We start from the raw sequence: 17,672 nt of genomic DNA, 5'->3' as shown, positions 1-17,672 counted from the left end.
CTTCCTTAACGATAGTTGTTCGAGAACGTAACATGATTTGAAACGTAGGTGTAACGAACTTCTGAATGACGCGGACCACGAAAATGGCCAAAACTCACGACGCCGTTTAACTGTTTCCAGTAAAATGTGAATCGTCGCACGCATGGAAAGCCAAGTGGCGAGGTCACGCGTGACTCACGAACGTACCCGCGGTATTCTTGCCAAAAGTTGGCGAGGAGGGGCCATCGGGCGCGAATATCTGAATTTCAGGATTACGTGGAATCGTTCGCTTTGTTTCTTTTTTCCTTCGTTCGTTCGACCGGCCGTGGAATCTTCCTCATTGCCGGATAATAAACAGGACGATGGGCCCTACACTGGTCCCAGGCTGCAACGCAACCTGTCTCATAAAATTCACGCAATATCCCACCAGAAAGGACCAAGGTAGAATCGTCGAATCATTCAGGAAAGCCGCGTCTTTTGCCCGAATATCGAAATGCATTCCGGTAATGAGAAACCCTTCGAAGGGTAATCTCGATGGTGTATCCACCTCTGCATTCCAGCTTCGAGATTCGCAGGTTCAACGGTCGGGAACTTTCATCGAAATTCTTCGAAACTTGGAAGAGACAAGGACACCGGAAGTTCCTAAGTAACTACGCGACATATTTCTCGCTGATCTTACAGATATTTTCGTATCGGGAACGGAGCACGTATTGCTCTTTCGAACAAAGTACCGATGGTTATGCGTAATACTTTGATCCGGGTTTCAGTCTCACGTTTATGACTAATCGGTTGCTCGCTTGGCAAATCAATTTCCTCGTACGCAGAACATTTCTTCCAGAAACGGTTTGACAATTTACAGGATGCAATGTTATTAATTTTCGAGGGTTTTTAAATGGACCAATCTGTATGTCGCGCGGACGATCTAAGATGTTCGATAGAACGAATAGAAACTTACGCGACGCTTTATCGCTAGATCGTTGCATCGCGAGTTGGATGAAAATACAAATCTGCGGGAAGGGAAGGAGTTTTATTTTACGAGCGCGAACTACTTTGTCTTGCAAACATCGTCTTCCAATCTATCGATCTTCGACCAAGAGTATCCGCAACAAAATCGTCCCACAGACTCTACCAACGGTTCCCAAAGCATCGATACGACCGAACAAGGATTACCCTTACGATCGGATCGCACCTTACAGGCGTAAGCAAATAAACGAAAAGAGTTGAATGCACAGAGAAACGATTGTTGACGATACCGTTACGGAACATCGTTTCCAAGTACGTATATCTCGTAAGGGACCTTGACATCCTACGCGATCGTCCACCGCTCTGGCCATCCGCGAGATCATTGTCTCGGCGACCACGCGATACGCGGACGCGAGAAACGAATGATCACAGAGGGGAATACACGGTCCTGACCGGTCATTCTAAATCTCGTCCAATAAGAATCCAAGCGACGCGCACCGAATCGCGTCCTTGCGACGTGTTCGACCCCGGTGGCCTGCAAAGTGGTGGGGAATTTCAGCGGGAACAAGAGTGGTGTAAAGAGAAGAGTCGTGCACTTCCTGAGCAAGAGTCCACCGCAGGGTCCTGCGCCCGCGTAATTGGGCTCCTGTGAAGCTACTCCCTACGAAGGAGGATCCGTGGTGGGGGATGCCCTATGTAAGCCCTGGAACCGACCAGGTCCAGGCCATCCAGCATCAGAACATCGAACGCAAGGACTCGAACACCGAGGTTCGCCAACGATCCCTTGACGATCATCGCGAGTTTAACCGCAGTCGAGTTTCAACCGTAAAACTCGAGGGTGTCCCGTAACCCATCGTCGTATCTTGTCTTCGAGAACCTCCATCGATCCGTGATCGAACGTTACTATGAGGTTCGTCTTGATATCGTTGTCCCTTGTGCTGGGTCTCTGCGACGCCGCCAGGAGAACAACTGCTGCGGCATCCTCCGAGACCACGTTACATGGAAGACACATCGAACGCTCTCGACAGCAACGTCAAGGTCAGTGGTTGCATGCTAATTTTTAATTATTTCGAAGTTTGAATTGTTGAAAGAAAGTGGTTAATTTATAGAAACGATACACGAATATCGTGGAAACGTGAAAATCGGTAATAAACTAGTATTAACTGTAGTTGAGGGCGACGTTCTTATGGAACGGATAGATTCTTACTTTTGTTATAGAATTTTGTATAGGATTTAAATTATTTATTTAAAAACTTGCTACCGATATACTGAGATCGAGTTTGACGGTTCTCTTTCCAAAAATAGGACGAATTTCTTCAATTTTATTTCTCTGGGATTGTACAAGACGTAGACTAGAAATTTCAAACTATTTCGTTATACTTGGAAATATTGATTGACCGTGGTCTTACGTTTCACGCGGGTAGATTTAGAAAACGCATGGGATCTCGTGGATTTACAAAAGATGGACAACGGTGCAAACGTTTGGAACAAGAATCCTTCTACGAATATCACAGAATCGCAAGACTCGGGAAATGTGAACACGAGGCAACTTTATCCGGGTCTTCCTAATCCTGGAGATACAAACGAGCTACCAGGACCCATAACTAGTAACCCGATACCGATAATAACTCCGCCGCCTGGATGTTACGCTCCTCGGGGACAGTTTCCAAGTCCAAAGAGTTGCTCCAATTATTTAAATTGTTGGGACGACACGGTTACCGAACAATCCTGTCCCGATGGATTACTCTTCAATGATATTACCCTAGTTTGTGACTACGATTATAACGTGAATTGCGGCAATCGTCCCATGCCCACGCCAAGTAAGTAAACGGTTTCACATTTATTTTCTTAATTTTCAAAGTTATTCGCTCTTAGATCTTAGATTTATTTCGATATTATATTATTTATTTGGACGTGATTGGATTGGTAATTACATTGTTCGAACAAATGAAAAAAATAATTCCATCTGATATCAATTTCGTGAATTTTAGTTGCGTAGGAAAAATCGACAAAGATCGTTTATCAGCGAAAAGAATTTTGTTTATCAGGACGTGGTTACTTATTGATATCATATTGTAGCAATATCTTTTTTTATTAAAAAATTACGCTACTAGAGCCAATGTTTCTAAAGTAAATAAACTACATTATATAAAGATGCGAAAAGATTTTTCATCTTTGATATTCCATCGATGTTGACGCATCGATCTGGCATTGTAAAAAATTTTGTCTTTTCTTCAGGACCATCTCTGACCAGTGGAACGAAACTCTGCCCAGAACCAAATGGTCGTTACAGAAGTGCGACGAACTGCTCGGAATTCTACGTGTGTGTTTACAAGAAACCCATTAAATTCGGCTGCCCTCACGATTTGGTCTATAATGACGTAAGGATCTTATTCATGAGTTATTCCTAGGACATTTGCAGAATCTTAAATCTTAGAGTAACATCGTGGCTCACGTAAGCGTGAGAGTCTCCTCGACTTGAACTCCCACTTGGTCTCCGTACACGGTCAAAGGCCGCTCTTGAGACCTCCATGTCGTTGCTTGAAACTAAATTCGGCATTAACCTTACATACTACTTCGTCATTCTGTTTTCTTGCTTCTGTTATAAATTATTTTTTGGCTAGATAAGCTTCGAATAATTTGGGATTGAAATTTCACGCAGAATCAAGATAATAATCGGACCAAATAATAATCACGCCTCGATGTTAAACGTTTTACCAATATGCGATTTTTAACGTTTACAGAGGCGCCTCGGGAGATGGCAGTTACGAATATTTGAACATACGCTTTCATTCATAGATATTAATACACCTGTTAGTCTCATAGAGAGCGCGACGATCGGTCCAGATTGCTCGAGAAATGATTATCGGACATATCTGCCAGAATTTTCGAGGAAAATAACGAATTAACAATTATTTGCAGGCGTCCATGTAATTCTCTGGTTTGAAGATCGTTGAAACAATTTGAGATGAATTAAATAGCCCAGAGTCTAAGTCTGACTCATAGAATCGCTTCAGAATATCTAATTAAAAATATAATTAAAAACCTAATAATACGAATATCAAAATGAACTGGAACAACGACCCAAAAATACAGTGGATACAATTATTGTTGAGGATATACGTTTTTTAACATCTAAAACTCTGAACAGGGTTTAATAATTTTCTAACCATTTGTAAGGGTTGTTTTATTCTTATATGCATCCTAATACTTACGAAGAGATATCATACGTTTCCCTATTTATTTGCTTTTCTCTAAACTGTACCTTACACCACGTATGATCTAAATTCTTTACGCCACTCGCATCCTTCTGTTTTATTTATAATTTATCACTTCACAGATATTGGGCGTCTGTGACTACCCGTACAACGTCGACTGCAAAGGCGCGGCAACTCCTCCACTGCCACCTAAACCAACTTCGCCGCAAACCCAGCCGCCATCTTCACCATCGCAACCACCTACTTTACCGCAGCAGCCACCAACTTGGCCATCGCCACCATCCTATATTCCATCGCCACAACCAGCGCAACCACCGTCTTACGCACCATCGCAACCATCTCAACCGCCTCAACCATCTCAACCAGCTCAACCTCCTCAACCAGGTCAATTACCGTCCTACGGACCGCCGCAATCTTATCCTGGAAATCCTTGGCTGAGCAGAATTCAACCTGATTCCTGGAACGAACGATCTGTAGCTACGCAATCGGATGTCGATAAAGAGCAACAACAACAACAAGAACTGTCTAGTACGCAACAACAGACATCGGAGCAATTGCAAAACCCATGGAACATGGTGCATGATATTCCTCACAGTCTCAGTATCGTTCCGTGCAAAGACGGGGATGTGCACAGATTGAACGCTGCATGCACGAGCGTGGTGCTTTGCAGAAACGGACGACCCCATTTGCAACAATGTTTGTTGGGATACTCGTACGACAGGCCATCAGATTCTTGTAAACCAATTTCTATCGCCAAATGGTAGGTATATTACTAGTAGATTTTTATTTTTTTCAATGAATTGAAGCAAGTGGAGTTTTAATCGATCTTTGCACGGTTTTAACGAAATATTAATCGATTTTTTAAACAAATTGAACGAAATACTGTTACTAAATGTTCTTGTTCTTTGTTTCTGTTTCAGCTAATCAAACCTACGCTTCGTATTAAATACATAGACTACTTAAACTAAATAAAGCACTGATTTTTCTTAAAACTTGAATTTTTAATTGTTCCTCATGTGGTACCTCTGTCATTGTATCCGTCGGTAAGCAAGATTAAGAGAATCTCAAAATATATAAAACGCATATATACGTATGTAATTTTAGCGTAATTTTTGCGTCACATGAAATATCAGTAAGAATTTTATTCACTGTTCAGAAAAACTAAAGCATCAGTGAGACGGTAAAACGTGTAAATACATATCACGAAATTTAATTATTTTATAATTGTGTCATATTTTAATTCAAACTAGACATGTAGGTAAATATGTATGAATATGTAATTTCTAAATTCCGCGCCTTAAATTGTAGAGGGCGCAACCAAATCTCAGTCTTTTCAACGATCGGTATTACAGAACACGCGATCATAATATGTCAGCAATAAGCCGCAAGATGTCAGGTATGTTCTGTGTTCACCTCGTCTGCAATTCTAACATGATATATGTGTACTGAGTTATGCAGTATGGATACATATATTTTTTACTTTTTTTATATTACATACACATATTATATCATATATGCATATTACATTATATATTATATTACACATACAGCAAAAGAAATTTTTCCTCCTCTTCTAAATTTTTAAAGAGATCTTACTTTGAAATCTTTTCCTGTCATAAAATGACGAATGTATATGGAAATTCTAAATCAATTATAAAACATAGTGACATTCTTTAATTTTTCATACGATCGTAAGAAATGTCGTGAGCGTCAAGTTTCGGAAACATAAGGAACAAAGTGTATGTATATTCCTTTTGTGAACATTCTTTCTAATTGAAATGTCACGGCTGATTAACCAACAATTCGAAGAAGGCGCGTAGAAACAGAAAAGCGTGGTGTCGGTAAGAATTTTGAAAGTGTTTAAAAACGAAAGCAACGAAAGTTGTTTCACTCGGTTCTATCGTAAAATTTCAAAATTATGTAATAAATGCTTCTCTAACGTTATGACGCCGTAACCGGAACTACCTTGTGATTTGTTTCTGATAAAATGTACAAATTACACATAAACACGTTTCAGGTTAGAAATAAAATAAAAAATTTCATTAAATTTCAGCTATTTATAAACTTTTGCTTATACTACTTCTTATTTTTGTTTCTTAGATGAAATCTTAGATCAAACCTCCACATCGAAGTAAAGTACCTTTCTACAACTTCTCTTATGATGTATAACTGAATATTTTCAACGAAATATTATTATGAATATGGAAACTCGTCGAAGCTATACCGAATGAACTTGAAGATATTTTTGTAAAATCTTCTAACTTAAAAAGGAACGAAAGTGTCGATTTCGTTCTTGAAAGGCGATTTATCAGCGAATTAACGCGCACTCCAGTAACAGGGGCGACAAAAATCTTTATCCGTTCCTGAATGGAACAGAACACACCGACTGTAGAGAGATATCACTTTCCCGGCTTTCTTGGTGCCACGCCCGATCGTACCGTACTTTTATGCGAACTTGAACGAAACGCGTGTTCTTCGCGACGCATACTAATTGACGAAGGCAGAAAAATACGGCCAGTTCTAAAATTTCACACGAAATCACGATCGACGGGTAGAATCGTGTTTAGTTAAATTTTATGCCTCTCATTAAGAGGAGAAATCGGAGGTATCAACATAAAAACAATTTAAATGATAATTAATTGGAACAATGGAGAAATTAGACTAATAATACGTGTAATACGAGACTTGTAAATTATCGGCTAACCTTTTAGCAAATTATAGAGCTTACTATCTCCACCATTTTCTAGATGGCTCTTTGAGAAACTACTTCGAAAACTTTGAAAACCTACTTCTGACAGTTTAGGATGACTATCGTTAAATACGTCTTTTAGTTATCGCGATACACTTCAAGTACCATTTTGAATCATTTGAACGAGTCAAAGCGTTCTTCTTTGACGGTTTGGGTAAAGAATGAAATAAATTAAAACGTTTTTTCTTTATTATATATTAAAATCTTTTTGTGATTTACTTAATTCGCGATAGTTGAGTTTCAACATTCTGAAGCTTTTCTTATCATACTTGTTTTAATATTAATATATTTTTTATTTAGCGACTATAAGCAGAGTGACAGAAATTGGAAACCTGTAATTTCTCTCTTGTAAGAAAGCAACAAATTTGACGAAGTTTACAAAATCGAAGGAACCAAGGTAGTAGGTTGTTATCGTAACATTTAATTGAAGATTTTGTAATAATATTGCCGATATGTATAATACTCATGTACTATGCGTTCCCATTGCAGCCACTACGATCGAGTCATTCAAAGTCGAAATTGAACGAGGAAATTAATCGTTTGATTGCATCATCGTACCGATTCGCATACACCGTAAATTCCCTGCTAATATTTCTAACTCACAGTCGAGTACAACTTGAAAAAACGATCGTTTTCTGCTACGCGTTCGTGAATTCAGACGTGTAACAGACACGTGTTCTATTCGCATACCAGCGACAGAACAAGACTATTTCCAGCTTGCTATAATTTGTTCTTGCACAATGTTTTATTTTAACCTACACAATATCTTTTTTTAATAATCAGTGTTGTCTAAAAATATAAAAATACACAAAATTTGCTTCCTTAATAGCAAGCTATTTATTGATATTTTGTACTTTGTCGGTCCTCTTAAGTTGAAACAAAGAATGTTCTTTATGTTTCTTCATGAAAATCGTCTAAAGATGGCAAACATATTTCATCCACAGACGTCTGTTCTGATAGTCATTTCTCATGATTTATCGTAAATGTATTTGCATTAACAGATTAATAGTTTGATAAATTCCTCGGATGTTCCTCGTTTGATCGTTTTGAATATTTGTTGTAACGATGAACGAGGAGATATTTTCAAAAATATTATATCGATAACTTTCTCTGTGGTTACTTATCAAGAATTTTTAAGTACAAGACTTGTAATCTTACATGCTCATTATATCTATCAGGATTCTCATCCAAATCATTTAAAAGTTCTTTACATTTTTCTAATATCTTCATCCTGTCGATTAAGATATTTTCTCTAGTTCGTTCAGCTAATTCTGACCCCTCGTGTATAGCTACAGTTTCGATAAATTGACTATTTAACTTTTCCGTTAAATCCCTCACTTTCTTTTGCAATCATTGATTTTTTTGTCACAACTTCTTGGTGCACAAGTGGATAAGAAACCTGAATTTCATGATCTATTAAAGCAAGTTCCAATTCTTGTACTGGTTCAGTTAATCGATTTACTTCTGAAACTCGTCGGTCTTGATTTATTACACGTTTATTCCTTATTTTACATACTCTGTCTGTGCATCTCAACGCAATAAAAGTTTCATTCATATTGTAATCTGAAGGTACTTCAAACGAAACATGAATTATCTTCAACATTAATATTGAATACGAATGTAAGATGGGAAATCCTTCCATACTCAAATACCAAGATCGTGGAATACAAATAGCCGCGACGTCGACGTAGTGAATAACATAGTGAACGCCAAGAGTCCGGGTGGGTTCGATTGCCTGGTACACCATAGTCTGTATCGTATTTTCCACGATAAATACTACGATACGATACAATAATAATAACCTGCTGAACTAATGCAAAATCACTTTCTTGATTGAGTTAAGATATAGAACAGTCCTGACAAATTAGTAAAAAAATGCAAGTAACCACGAACGCAAATTATAGAAGAGATAATTAACATGATTCATTTACGTTAGTAGCAACAACAGCAAAGTTTGCTGTAGTTGGATTTGTAATATATTTCTGAATGTAGTTAAAGAGAAAGAAATAATACAGATCGAGCTAAATCTACTTAGAGTAAGTTTTGCTGTTGTGGCTTTTCTGCTGAATTATGTTAATAGAAAAGAAAAAAATATTACAATATATTATAAATAAATGTTATTTTTTAATTTCTAGATATATTGCTTACAGAACATTCCTTTTACATTGATGTATGCATAGAGCGAATATCGCATGACTTTGTTATACTGTTCATTCATTTTGGTAGCACCTGTTGCACAAAGATCTTTGTGTTTACTGTTTCCATCGCATTTGTAACTTCTTTTTTTATAAATCCAGCGATCTTCATATTTTTACCATTATTTCTGATATTGACAATATACTGATTTCGTTGTTTATCGGTTAATAAATTGTACTGCTCTAAAATGTTATAAATTACTCTCTTTCTCTCTTTCTACATCTACGGCTAATAACATTAAGAAGTTGTAACGTTAAATATTACATAAACCTGGGTGAAAGATGAAGGCGATTTGAAATCTATGAAAGTTGATAGTAAAAGTAGCTTATCTCTCTACTATTGGTATATGATTGGAGTATACTATTGGTATATTATACTACTATTCGCTATATCGTATTAATGCTATTACTATGTAATATTGAGAACAACGGCGACTTTTAAATCACTGTTGCAGTGTCCACAAGAGTGGCTATTTTCTACATGTCTACATGTCTTCATTTTCGCATATCTTGAGTATAATTCTAAAAACATAAATGCAAACAATTTTAATTGAATGCATCTTCTTTCAGTATTCATAATCAAATTATCAGGAAGGTATTGGCACAATATTGTACTTTTTATTGCATTTACATACCAACTAATTACGTCCAAGTATATTAAATTTCTTACCATTTGACAGTGCTTTCGTATAACTAGAAAAATTTGACGCTATGAACATGACGTGTAAAATCTAATGAAAAAATGCATCATTGAAAAATAAGAGAATATGCCAATGGTTCTTGTCATCGCTGTAATTATTCAATTTTACCAATTACGCTTAATCAAAGCTACCTGTAACGCGATTAATAAATTCATGGTAGTAACTATCGATAACGCGTTGATCTTCTTCCAGCGAATTTAAGAAGAAAGATGGAGGTTCTTTCGGTAAACGTTTTCACGTGGTCGCTAAGTATTCCTGAGGCAAGTTTAGGTCATATACCCTTCGAGGCACGCATTGTTTCAGGGCCGGGTTTCCGCGAAACCGCGTGGGCGGGCTAACTGCATTTCTCGTGCGTGACACACGCGAAACACACGAATGTTTAGTGCATAGAGAGTCTGGTACTTACTTACTCTCGTGCTTACCAGCCTTCTTCTGTATGCAGTTCAGGGTAGCTTCGATCAAAGAAATGAAAAAGAAACGGAGGAAGACGCTGTGGGTTTCCTCGCCCACGTCTCGTCGTTGCGCTCCGTGATTTTTTCCCTTCGAGAGGTAAATATCTCTTGGAAGTCATTGTTTCTAGGTGTGACTCGAATTCCACGGATTCTCTCTTTCTCCAGCCATTCCTTTCTTCCTACCTTCTTGTCGCTGTCGCTATTTGTGTTACTCGTACAACCAGAGTCCTATTTAGAAATGCGTTCTACGATCTACTTACATGAAAGGAGAAAATCATTCAAATTTATTAATTAACACGATAAAAATATCTATAAATCGAACTCATCTATATCGTTCGTAATAATCGAACAAAAAATTTTGATAAAAAGCTCGATAGAACGACGTATTTTTAAAATTCGATAACTTTGATACAAAATTGAGAGAACCAAACTATTGATATTTTTATCTAATTCTTTTCACGTGTTTCGGTTTGTTCGTTTTTTATCTGTTTGCTAGATTCTCGTTCCATCTGGTATCTGGTATAATAAAAGTATAACTATGTTTACTATTCTAACTATTGGCTGTAAGTTCGAGAAACGTTATAGTCGAACCAAAGCGAAGGAACGATATTTATCGTGACGTTCACCTGGGAACAAAGAGCACGGAGGGAGCTTGACCGAATCTGAAGGTTCTCCAACCTACATCGATCGAAGGTACAACTAGGTCACCTTGCCGGAGGTTGTGCAACACCGGTAGGTTGCTATCTAATTGTAAGAAAGCTATATGTATATGCACGGATGGATAGGGGCGAACCAGTGTGATACTTATATGTATTGTGGTTTCAAAATCCGGTTCTGAGAAAATAACGAGAGGCTGGGGAAGCCCCGAGGGATTGTCTTTCAACTTTGCGAGGACAAACTTTCCTCGAATTCCTGAAACACGTTAACCATCTGCATACGCACTTAAACCGGAGATCCACCAGAAAACTAAGCTCTGCTATGCAGTGTTAAGTTGAAAAATATTTGCTTCGATATATGCATGGAATATATGTACGGAACCATTTCTACCAAACACCTTACGAACACTTACAAAAATGAGGTTCGTATAATATTGACGTACCTACAGACTTACTTCAGTTTTTTACTATAAATTATTAATTTGTATTATTATTGTATTGTATTAAATATTGTTAATTTGTATTTTCCTACATACGTCATATCTTTCCAATCAGTTTTTTTTTATGCCACATACGTGTAAGATTTTTTGAACAAACGTGCCTTCGAGGTGCATCCTGATCTTTGACTCTCGCTGTATATGGAAGCAAATATTTTCAGGGCTTCTCAGCTTAGCTTAGCTTTTTAGCGAATCCCTGTACAAGATAATAGAAAAGGATAATACGTACATTTTGTATAAAAATAGAAACACTAAAAGACACGAACAGACATACTCATACGAAGATTTCGAACAACTGTTACTCGTGGATATAAAAGAAAAAGAGAAAACGCTGTACATTATCAACGATGAAGTCACAACGTTCGCCAACATCGATGATCCGTTTTTCCTGTAGAAAATAACGATCGGCATCTGGCAAGGTCGATGGCGTCAACGACAGCCGGTAGACGTTTGAGAAATGGAAGGCCACTTTCCCTTTCTCTTCGCTTTTCAACAATACGTTCAGGTGTTTTTCAATTTACGTTCCAATAACGTAAGATCGTAACACGAAACCGTACTATGTAAAAATAATAGAAGCGCTTGAAATATTCGAAAGCACCCTTTACGGTCTTTTGTAACATAATTTATTATAAATGTATGATACACCTATTACAAAATGTATCGATTCAGATTCTAAACGACCGCATTAAACCTGTTAAAACATTCGAGAAATATTTATAATACACGCTTTTTTGATGCGATCTTGCTTTCCGTGTCTACTTTCCAACGAAAGACCTTTCGATATTTATGTAATTCATAATTCGTCGATGTAAGCGTGCATTTTAATCAAACGTTAAAAGAATAACTCCATCGTCAATGAAGAAATTTCCGAACATCATATCGTTGTAGAGAAAATTCCAGGAAATTTCGATGCGTATGTGTATTTTTCCATTGTTCCTTATAACTATTCGGTCTCCTAATTATAGTAGAAGACTATGATTTCTCGAAACAGGCTGGAAACTTTTACATGGATGACCTTAAGGTAAAACCACGTATACACCTCTACCGCTTCATCCTGATGTATTCGCGATGTCAGAAAAAGAATTATGCAACAAGCCATAATATTATATGTATTTAGTTTCGCATCGGCTGCTGCCTTGTCTCGCAGCACCTCAGCCGTGCGTAAGCACATATTCGCAGTAAGGTTAAACTCCAGTGACATTTTGGACGACTTTCACCATCGGGCCAACGTGGAAGGCTGCTTTCTTCGTCTTTTCGTCTGTTCGTCTCGACACAGAGACGGTGACGCCAAGGTGGCAAGGATCAGGGACTGATCACCAATTAAATTAATCGAACACGAAAACCGAGATGGCTCCAATAATTTGTAACTTAATTGGATTTAAGCGAGGATGATGCACATTGCATAGCCGTGACCTTAATTTTTTATTGGTTTCTTGATTTGGTAATAACAAGTGGTATATAAGATAATATTGGGTTGACTGATAAGTTTCTTCGTCTTCCACTGATGTCTGCAATTCGAATAGAATATTAATAATTGAATAGAATATTATAAAAATCTTTCAAATACTGTGAAATTACATGTGTCTGAACTTTTTTTTATAAAACACACATAAAACAGCGAAATAAGATGATCGACTTACTCGTTGATAAGAAAGATAAAATAGATTTTGTAGAAAACTGATAACAACGTGCTATTTTAAGAAATCGCCAATCGTTTTAATACTCGACCTGATATAAACTTAGGATGGTTATTGGAATGCATCGTGTAAATGATTTCAGTCTTGCCACTCGAGGCAGGAAGAATTATACCAAGCAAATGATTACTACAAACACAAAGGGGAACTAGAAAATTAGTAGAAATACAGACGTCCGAGTACAGTAAATCGTAATTACAAAACTACGCGCTTTCACTGAAATTTCGTCGGACCCGTTGAAACATCGATACTTTCGACTTAAAAGCAGTAATTTCGACACTGAAACTAAGCGTAAGAATTACGTTCTCCACTGGATGATATATCCAACCGGAGAAGCGAACGCTCGCGTGCACGACACCGTGCCAGAAAATCAGACAACATCCTCGTAACGCGTCGATCCGCTCCAACCATAAGCATAATTGCGTGCGATCATCGTTAACTCGTTAAGCACACCATCCGCCGGCTACTCTCAATACACAGACACGGAATCACGATCAGGAGAAAGCGAGAATAATGCGCTCGCGCGCGCCACAACAAGAGCAAACGAATCACTCTTACGTTTTCCAATCTATGCAAAGCGAATCAACATTTCCCGTCGGTTTACATTTTCACCCTACGTTTCCCGTATGCTCCTTCGCGTGCATACCAATATACACGCGTGCATTTCTTATCTCACGCGAAGCGTATCGACGCGGCGGCCGATTTACCGGTGGCGAGGCAGTCGACTTTATTACCAAGCCGATTGCGGAAGAAACCGCGACTCGTCTCGAGTCTAAGTATGTATACGTACACGTATTCTATAGCGGTATGTCTCGCTGGTCGATCACTGTATTAGGCGATTACGAATATTAATGAACACAGCTTAAGTCTGTGGAAGTCGTGGCTGTAAAAATTCTTCATTGAGCATACGTGATAGACACGGTACGATGCCTAAAATCTTATATAATTGTTCCATTCTAACGACAAATTTGTGTGTGATACCATTTTAGGGAAACTAGGAAAGAAACGTATATAATATATGTCCGAGCGTATGTATGATATAAAGACGGTTTTAGTACTATTCACAGGAGAAATCAAAAGTGATAATTTTATTTATCAGCACAACGATCTAGACATACGAAACAATGGCCACATCAAAAAAATATCAAGGTTCTAACGTGGTCAGCTTGTTTCGAAATTTGAATCACGTGGGAAATCTTTGGGAAATGATTGGAAGAAAAGTTTGTGCCAGTTGCAGGTAATATAATTCCATTAGTGAATTATCAATAACGGGCAACAAAGCGAAACATCTATTTATTAAAAAAAAGTTAGAAAATGTAATTTTGTCATATGCCGAATGCAGTGAAGGAATTATTGTCAATTTTGATTTTATTTATCTAAACAGAGGGTGAGGCTTTATAGAAATTTCTATCGTCGATTCATCGTATTTTTTATTGTTTTTTCATCCCCTGTCCATCCTGTTTATGTACAATATGCAATTAATTATGTGTCGCTTATGAAATTTAGACAGTAAAATATTTAGAAGGTGAAACTAAGCTATATTTGGAGTTGCATTTCTTTGATCGTATCTATTCACAAAAATTCGAAATTAATCAGAAAATTTTCAATCTGGTAGCCGCTTATAGTTCATCGAATTTATCGTATTATACATCTATTGATTAGTTCTTATTACGACATTTGTTTAAAATTATTTGCAAAAACATTTTTCACGTATGTATCGGATCAGCTGCGCTCTGGAAAGGGTTGAAAGATCACCAGACGATGGGAACGCATGTGTGTTCGATAATTATTCGTTTGACCAGTTAGCTATTTCGACCTCTTTGAAAATTTTGAAAAATGTGTATCTGAAATGTGTCGCAAAAAGTAAACGATGAAGAGTATACTCGTCAAACACAGAGTATATGTGGCTGTTGTAATATAGAATTAAGCTGTAAAGAAATGACTGTTTTATTTTTTAATTTTATTACTGACAGTGCTCGTCATAACATAAAATATTGCCATTCCTTCGTGACGAGTATACTCGTCGAAAACAGCTAACTAGTTAAATAGCCTTATGCATGCAGGAGTCGACGCCATGGCGCACGTAGAGCCGACGTCGAACGACGGATTGCTGTGGAATATCTAGGGCGCAGCGCGAAGTGGTTCTCCTTGGGCAACCGATGCCGCATTCCGACCTATGCATCTGCTGCCAGTTCCTTTTCCCTCCTGTTTCTCTATCTTTTCACTGCTTTTCCTTTCCTTTTCCACTTTCGTTTCACGTCTCTGTGAATCGAACTTTATTTGGATACTTCAGATGAATGTCGATCGATAAATATCCAATAACATTCGGTGAACTATGCGCTGCTTATCAAAATTCAATAATGATATCGTAGGAAGTTCGACAAATTATTCGAAAGAAGACTCGCGTCTGCAAGAGATACGAATTCACTCACGAGTCGTTAGGTAAGTAAAACGAGCAAATAACGGCATCCATTAGACTCTCATTGTGAAACAGGACATCCAGAAACTCATAAATCACTTTAAATTTAATTTATCATTTCCCTAAATATTAAAACCGATTACTTTTCACACTGATCCGTATTCTGACATGAATTATAAGTAACAAACTGTAAGTAAGCTTGCGCGAATTCCACTCAATGAATTATATATCCGATATTTAACCGTCAATTATCCGCCACGTTCATCTTTCATCGCTTTACCCAAGTCGAACTCACTTTGCAACGATTTTCGCCTCATTGTCTGTCCAACTTTCTCATTCATCTACATTCAGCTTAGGTAGTCTACTCTCATAGACCAACAAAGGAATAGCTTTAAAAATATCTATATTTTTTTCGTTTCAAGGATAAAGGTGCTATTTTAGATTTTCGTCTATCGTGAGTCCTCGTAACAGGGATCGATATTCTCGTTCTATCGTTTACGACCGTATCGAACCGGTAGTTTCTCTGCCTCTTTTCCTCTCTTTCTTTGTGTTTTACTTTCTCCGTGATCTCGATTCTTCGTGGTCTCGTTTCTGCCCGTACGTGTCGCTTCTCTCCGTTCGTTTCGCTTGGAAACGCCGCTCCGTTACAGATCTGCCGCATCCTTTTATATGTAAGTGCATAAGTGCATTGCGCCTTGCAGTGGCGCCCACGCGTAGTGTTGCAACGCAGCCCATTATGCCATACCGTTTCTAACTTATGCCGATTGCAGTCTCGCGACCGGATTAGACGGTCTGTCGATTAGGTTCGCCATTGACGTCGTTGCTCATCCAGAAAAATTTCTACCGCCACGCTTGGATGCGAGCGATCTGCGCGTCCTTGAAATTCAACGATGCTCTCCAATTGCAAATGACCGTCTTATTCTGTTGCGAAAGTGATGATACGATTTTTAGTGAAAAATTGATAGAATTCGAGGGGTTCTAAGAAGGAGGCATTTACCGTATGGTACTTCGCGTATCGCCTTTATTTTTATCCCACTTCTGAAATTTTTAATCAAACTATTTGAATATTTTTTTGTTAAAATCGATAATGTCGTAATATTATAAATTATATAATTGTATAAATTATATCGTGAACACGCCACATCGATTTCCTTTCTACAAAATTCATTTATTCGACTCATATTTTAGAAAGCAAATAAATACCGATTATCGTCTTGAAAAAGGATAAAAAGATCTGAAAGTCGTTCGCTGGGCAAACGGTAATGGCGAGTTAAGAAACGGACAAACCCCCAGGCGATAGATCTACGGCGATATTTAAATATAATATACCCTAAAGTTACGTATTCACCTATATTCTCGCTTATCGTAGATCTATCTTATCCTTGAATCATAACCCACGTCACAAACTAATCGAGCTGATAATTCTTATTTAGGTACAAAAAATAAGTAACGATTTAAGTAAGAAAAAAACATAAGCATTAAGAATTGTAGTTTCAACGGTGAGAAATGATGGTAATTTCCTCATACTTCTTTATTACGTTATTTGTTTTCTGTTAATTAATTTCATCGAGCACAATGAGCAAAAGAAACTTATCCAAGAATTTATTCACCATTCAATTCATTTTCCGAGGAGCGATGCAACGTTCATATTTCTTGCAATAACGATTTAGAAAAAAGGAACAGAAAGATCTACATCAGATATCTAAATTAAATAATAGCCAAATAGGGACACAGATGTAATCAAATTATCAAACATTATGCTTGCCATGTATTCTTTCATCATATTATGTTTAGAGTATTACGTTCACGTATACGTGTATTACATTACACATGACATAACGAGCATACCTCTAGCACATTGAAAAATATTACGTTACCTTTTATGATCGTCAATTAACGCGTTTCGTGCCATTAGAATCATTTCAAGATAAATAATTTGATGTAATTTGCACCTAACAAGATTTTTATTCTGAAACTATTAGATAAAAAAATGTCGCGAGTATTTTATTCAAATAACGCATAATCCTATTTTGTAAGAAATGAAAAAACATTGAATAGAACGCGTTATGCGCTTTTAATTATTCTTTCGAAACGCTCGTCAATCTGGAACGAAGAAATCTACAAAAGGAAAGGATATGAAATTGCGTTC

At 37.5% G+C, this 17,672-nt stretch overlaps 1 protein-coding gene and 1 long non-coding RNA gene across 2 annotated transcripts; both read left to right on the top strand.

Moving 5' to 3' along the window:
- Positions 1-1,443: 1,443 nt before the first annotated feature.
- LOC132905406 (SH3-containing GRB2-like protein 3-interacting protein 1) lies at positions 1,444-5,171 on the top strand. The gene is made up of 5 exons (XM_060956707.1): positions 1,444-1,980; positions 2,367-2,762; positions 3,181-3,323; positions 4,283-4,920; positions 5,081-5,171. Exons 1-5 carry the CDS (start codon positions 1,848-1,850, stop codon positions 5,082-5,084), a joined length of 1,314 nt encoding a protein of 437 aa, XP_060812690.1. The 5' UTR covers positions 1,444-1,847; the 3' UTR covers positions 5,085-5,171.
- A 553-nt stretch (positions 5,172-5,724) lies between these two features.
- On the top strand, positions 5,725-9,224 carry LOC132905442 (uncharacterized). Its single transcript, XR_009657794.1, has 4 exons — positions 5,725-6,001; positions 6,261-7,063; positions 7,210-7,309; positions 7,399-9,224. It is a non-coding gene; the product is annotated as an uncharacterized LOC132905442 (long non-coding RNA).
- The last annotated feature ends 8,448 nt before the right edge of the window (positions 9,225-17,672 follow it).

Source organism: Bombus pascuorum, chromosome 3 (genome assembly GCF_905332965.1).
Source record: "Bombus pascuorum chromosome 3, iyBomPasc1.1, whole genome shotgun sequence".
In the NCBI taxonomy this organism is placed as follows: Eukaryota; Metazoa; Arthropoda; class Insecta; order Hymenoptera; family Apidae; genus Bombus; species Bombus pascuorum.
This window is presented reverse-complemented; position numbering and strand designations above follow the sequence as displayed.

Bases quoted from the DNA above. Each gene is read 5' to 3' on its own strand.
- LOC132905406 (XM_060956707.1), top strand. From the start codon at position 1,848: ATGAGGTTCGTCTTGATATCGTTGTCCCTTGTGCTGGGTCTCTGCGAC. The intron at 1,981-2,366 runs GTCAGTGGTTGC...TCACGCGGGTAG, and splicing joins CTCTCGACAGCAACGTCAAG to ATTTAGAAAACGCATGGGAT. The intron at 3,324-4,282 runs GTAAGGATCTTA...ATCACTTCACAG, and splicing joins ACGATTTGGTCTATAATGAC to ATATTGGGCGTCTGTGACTA.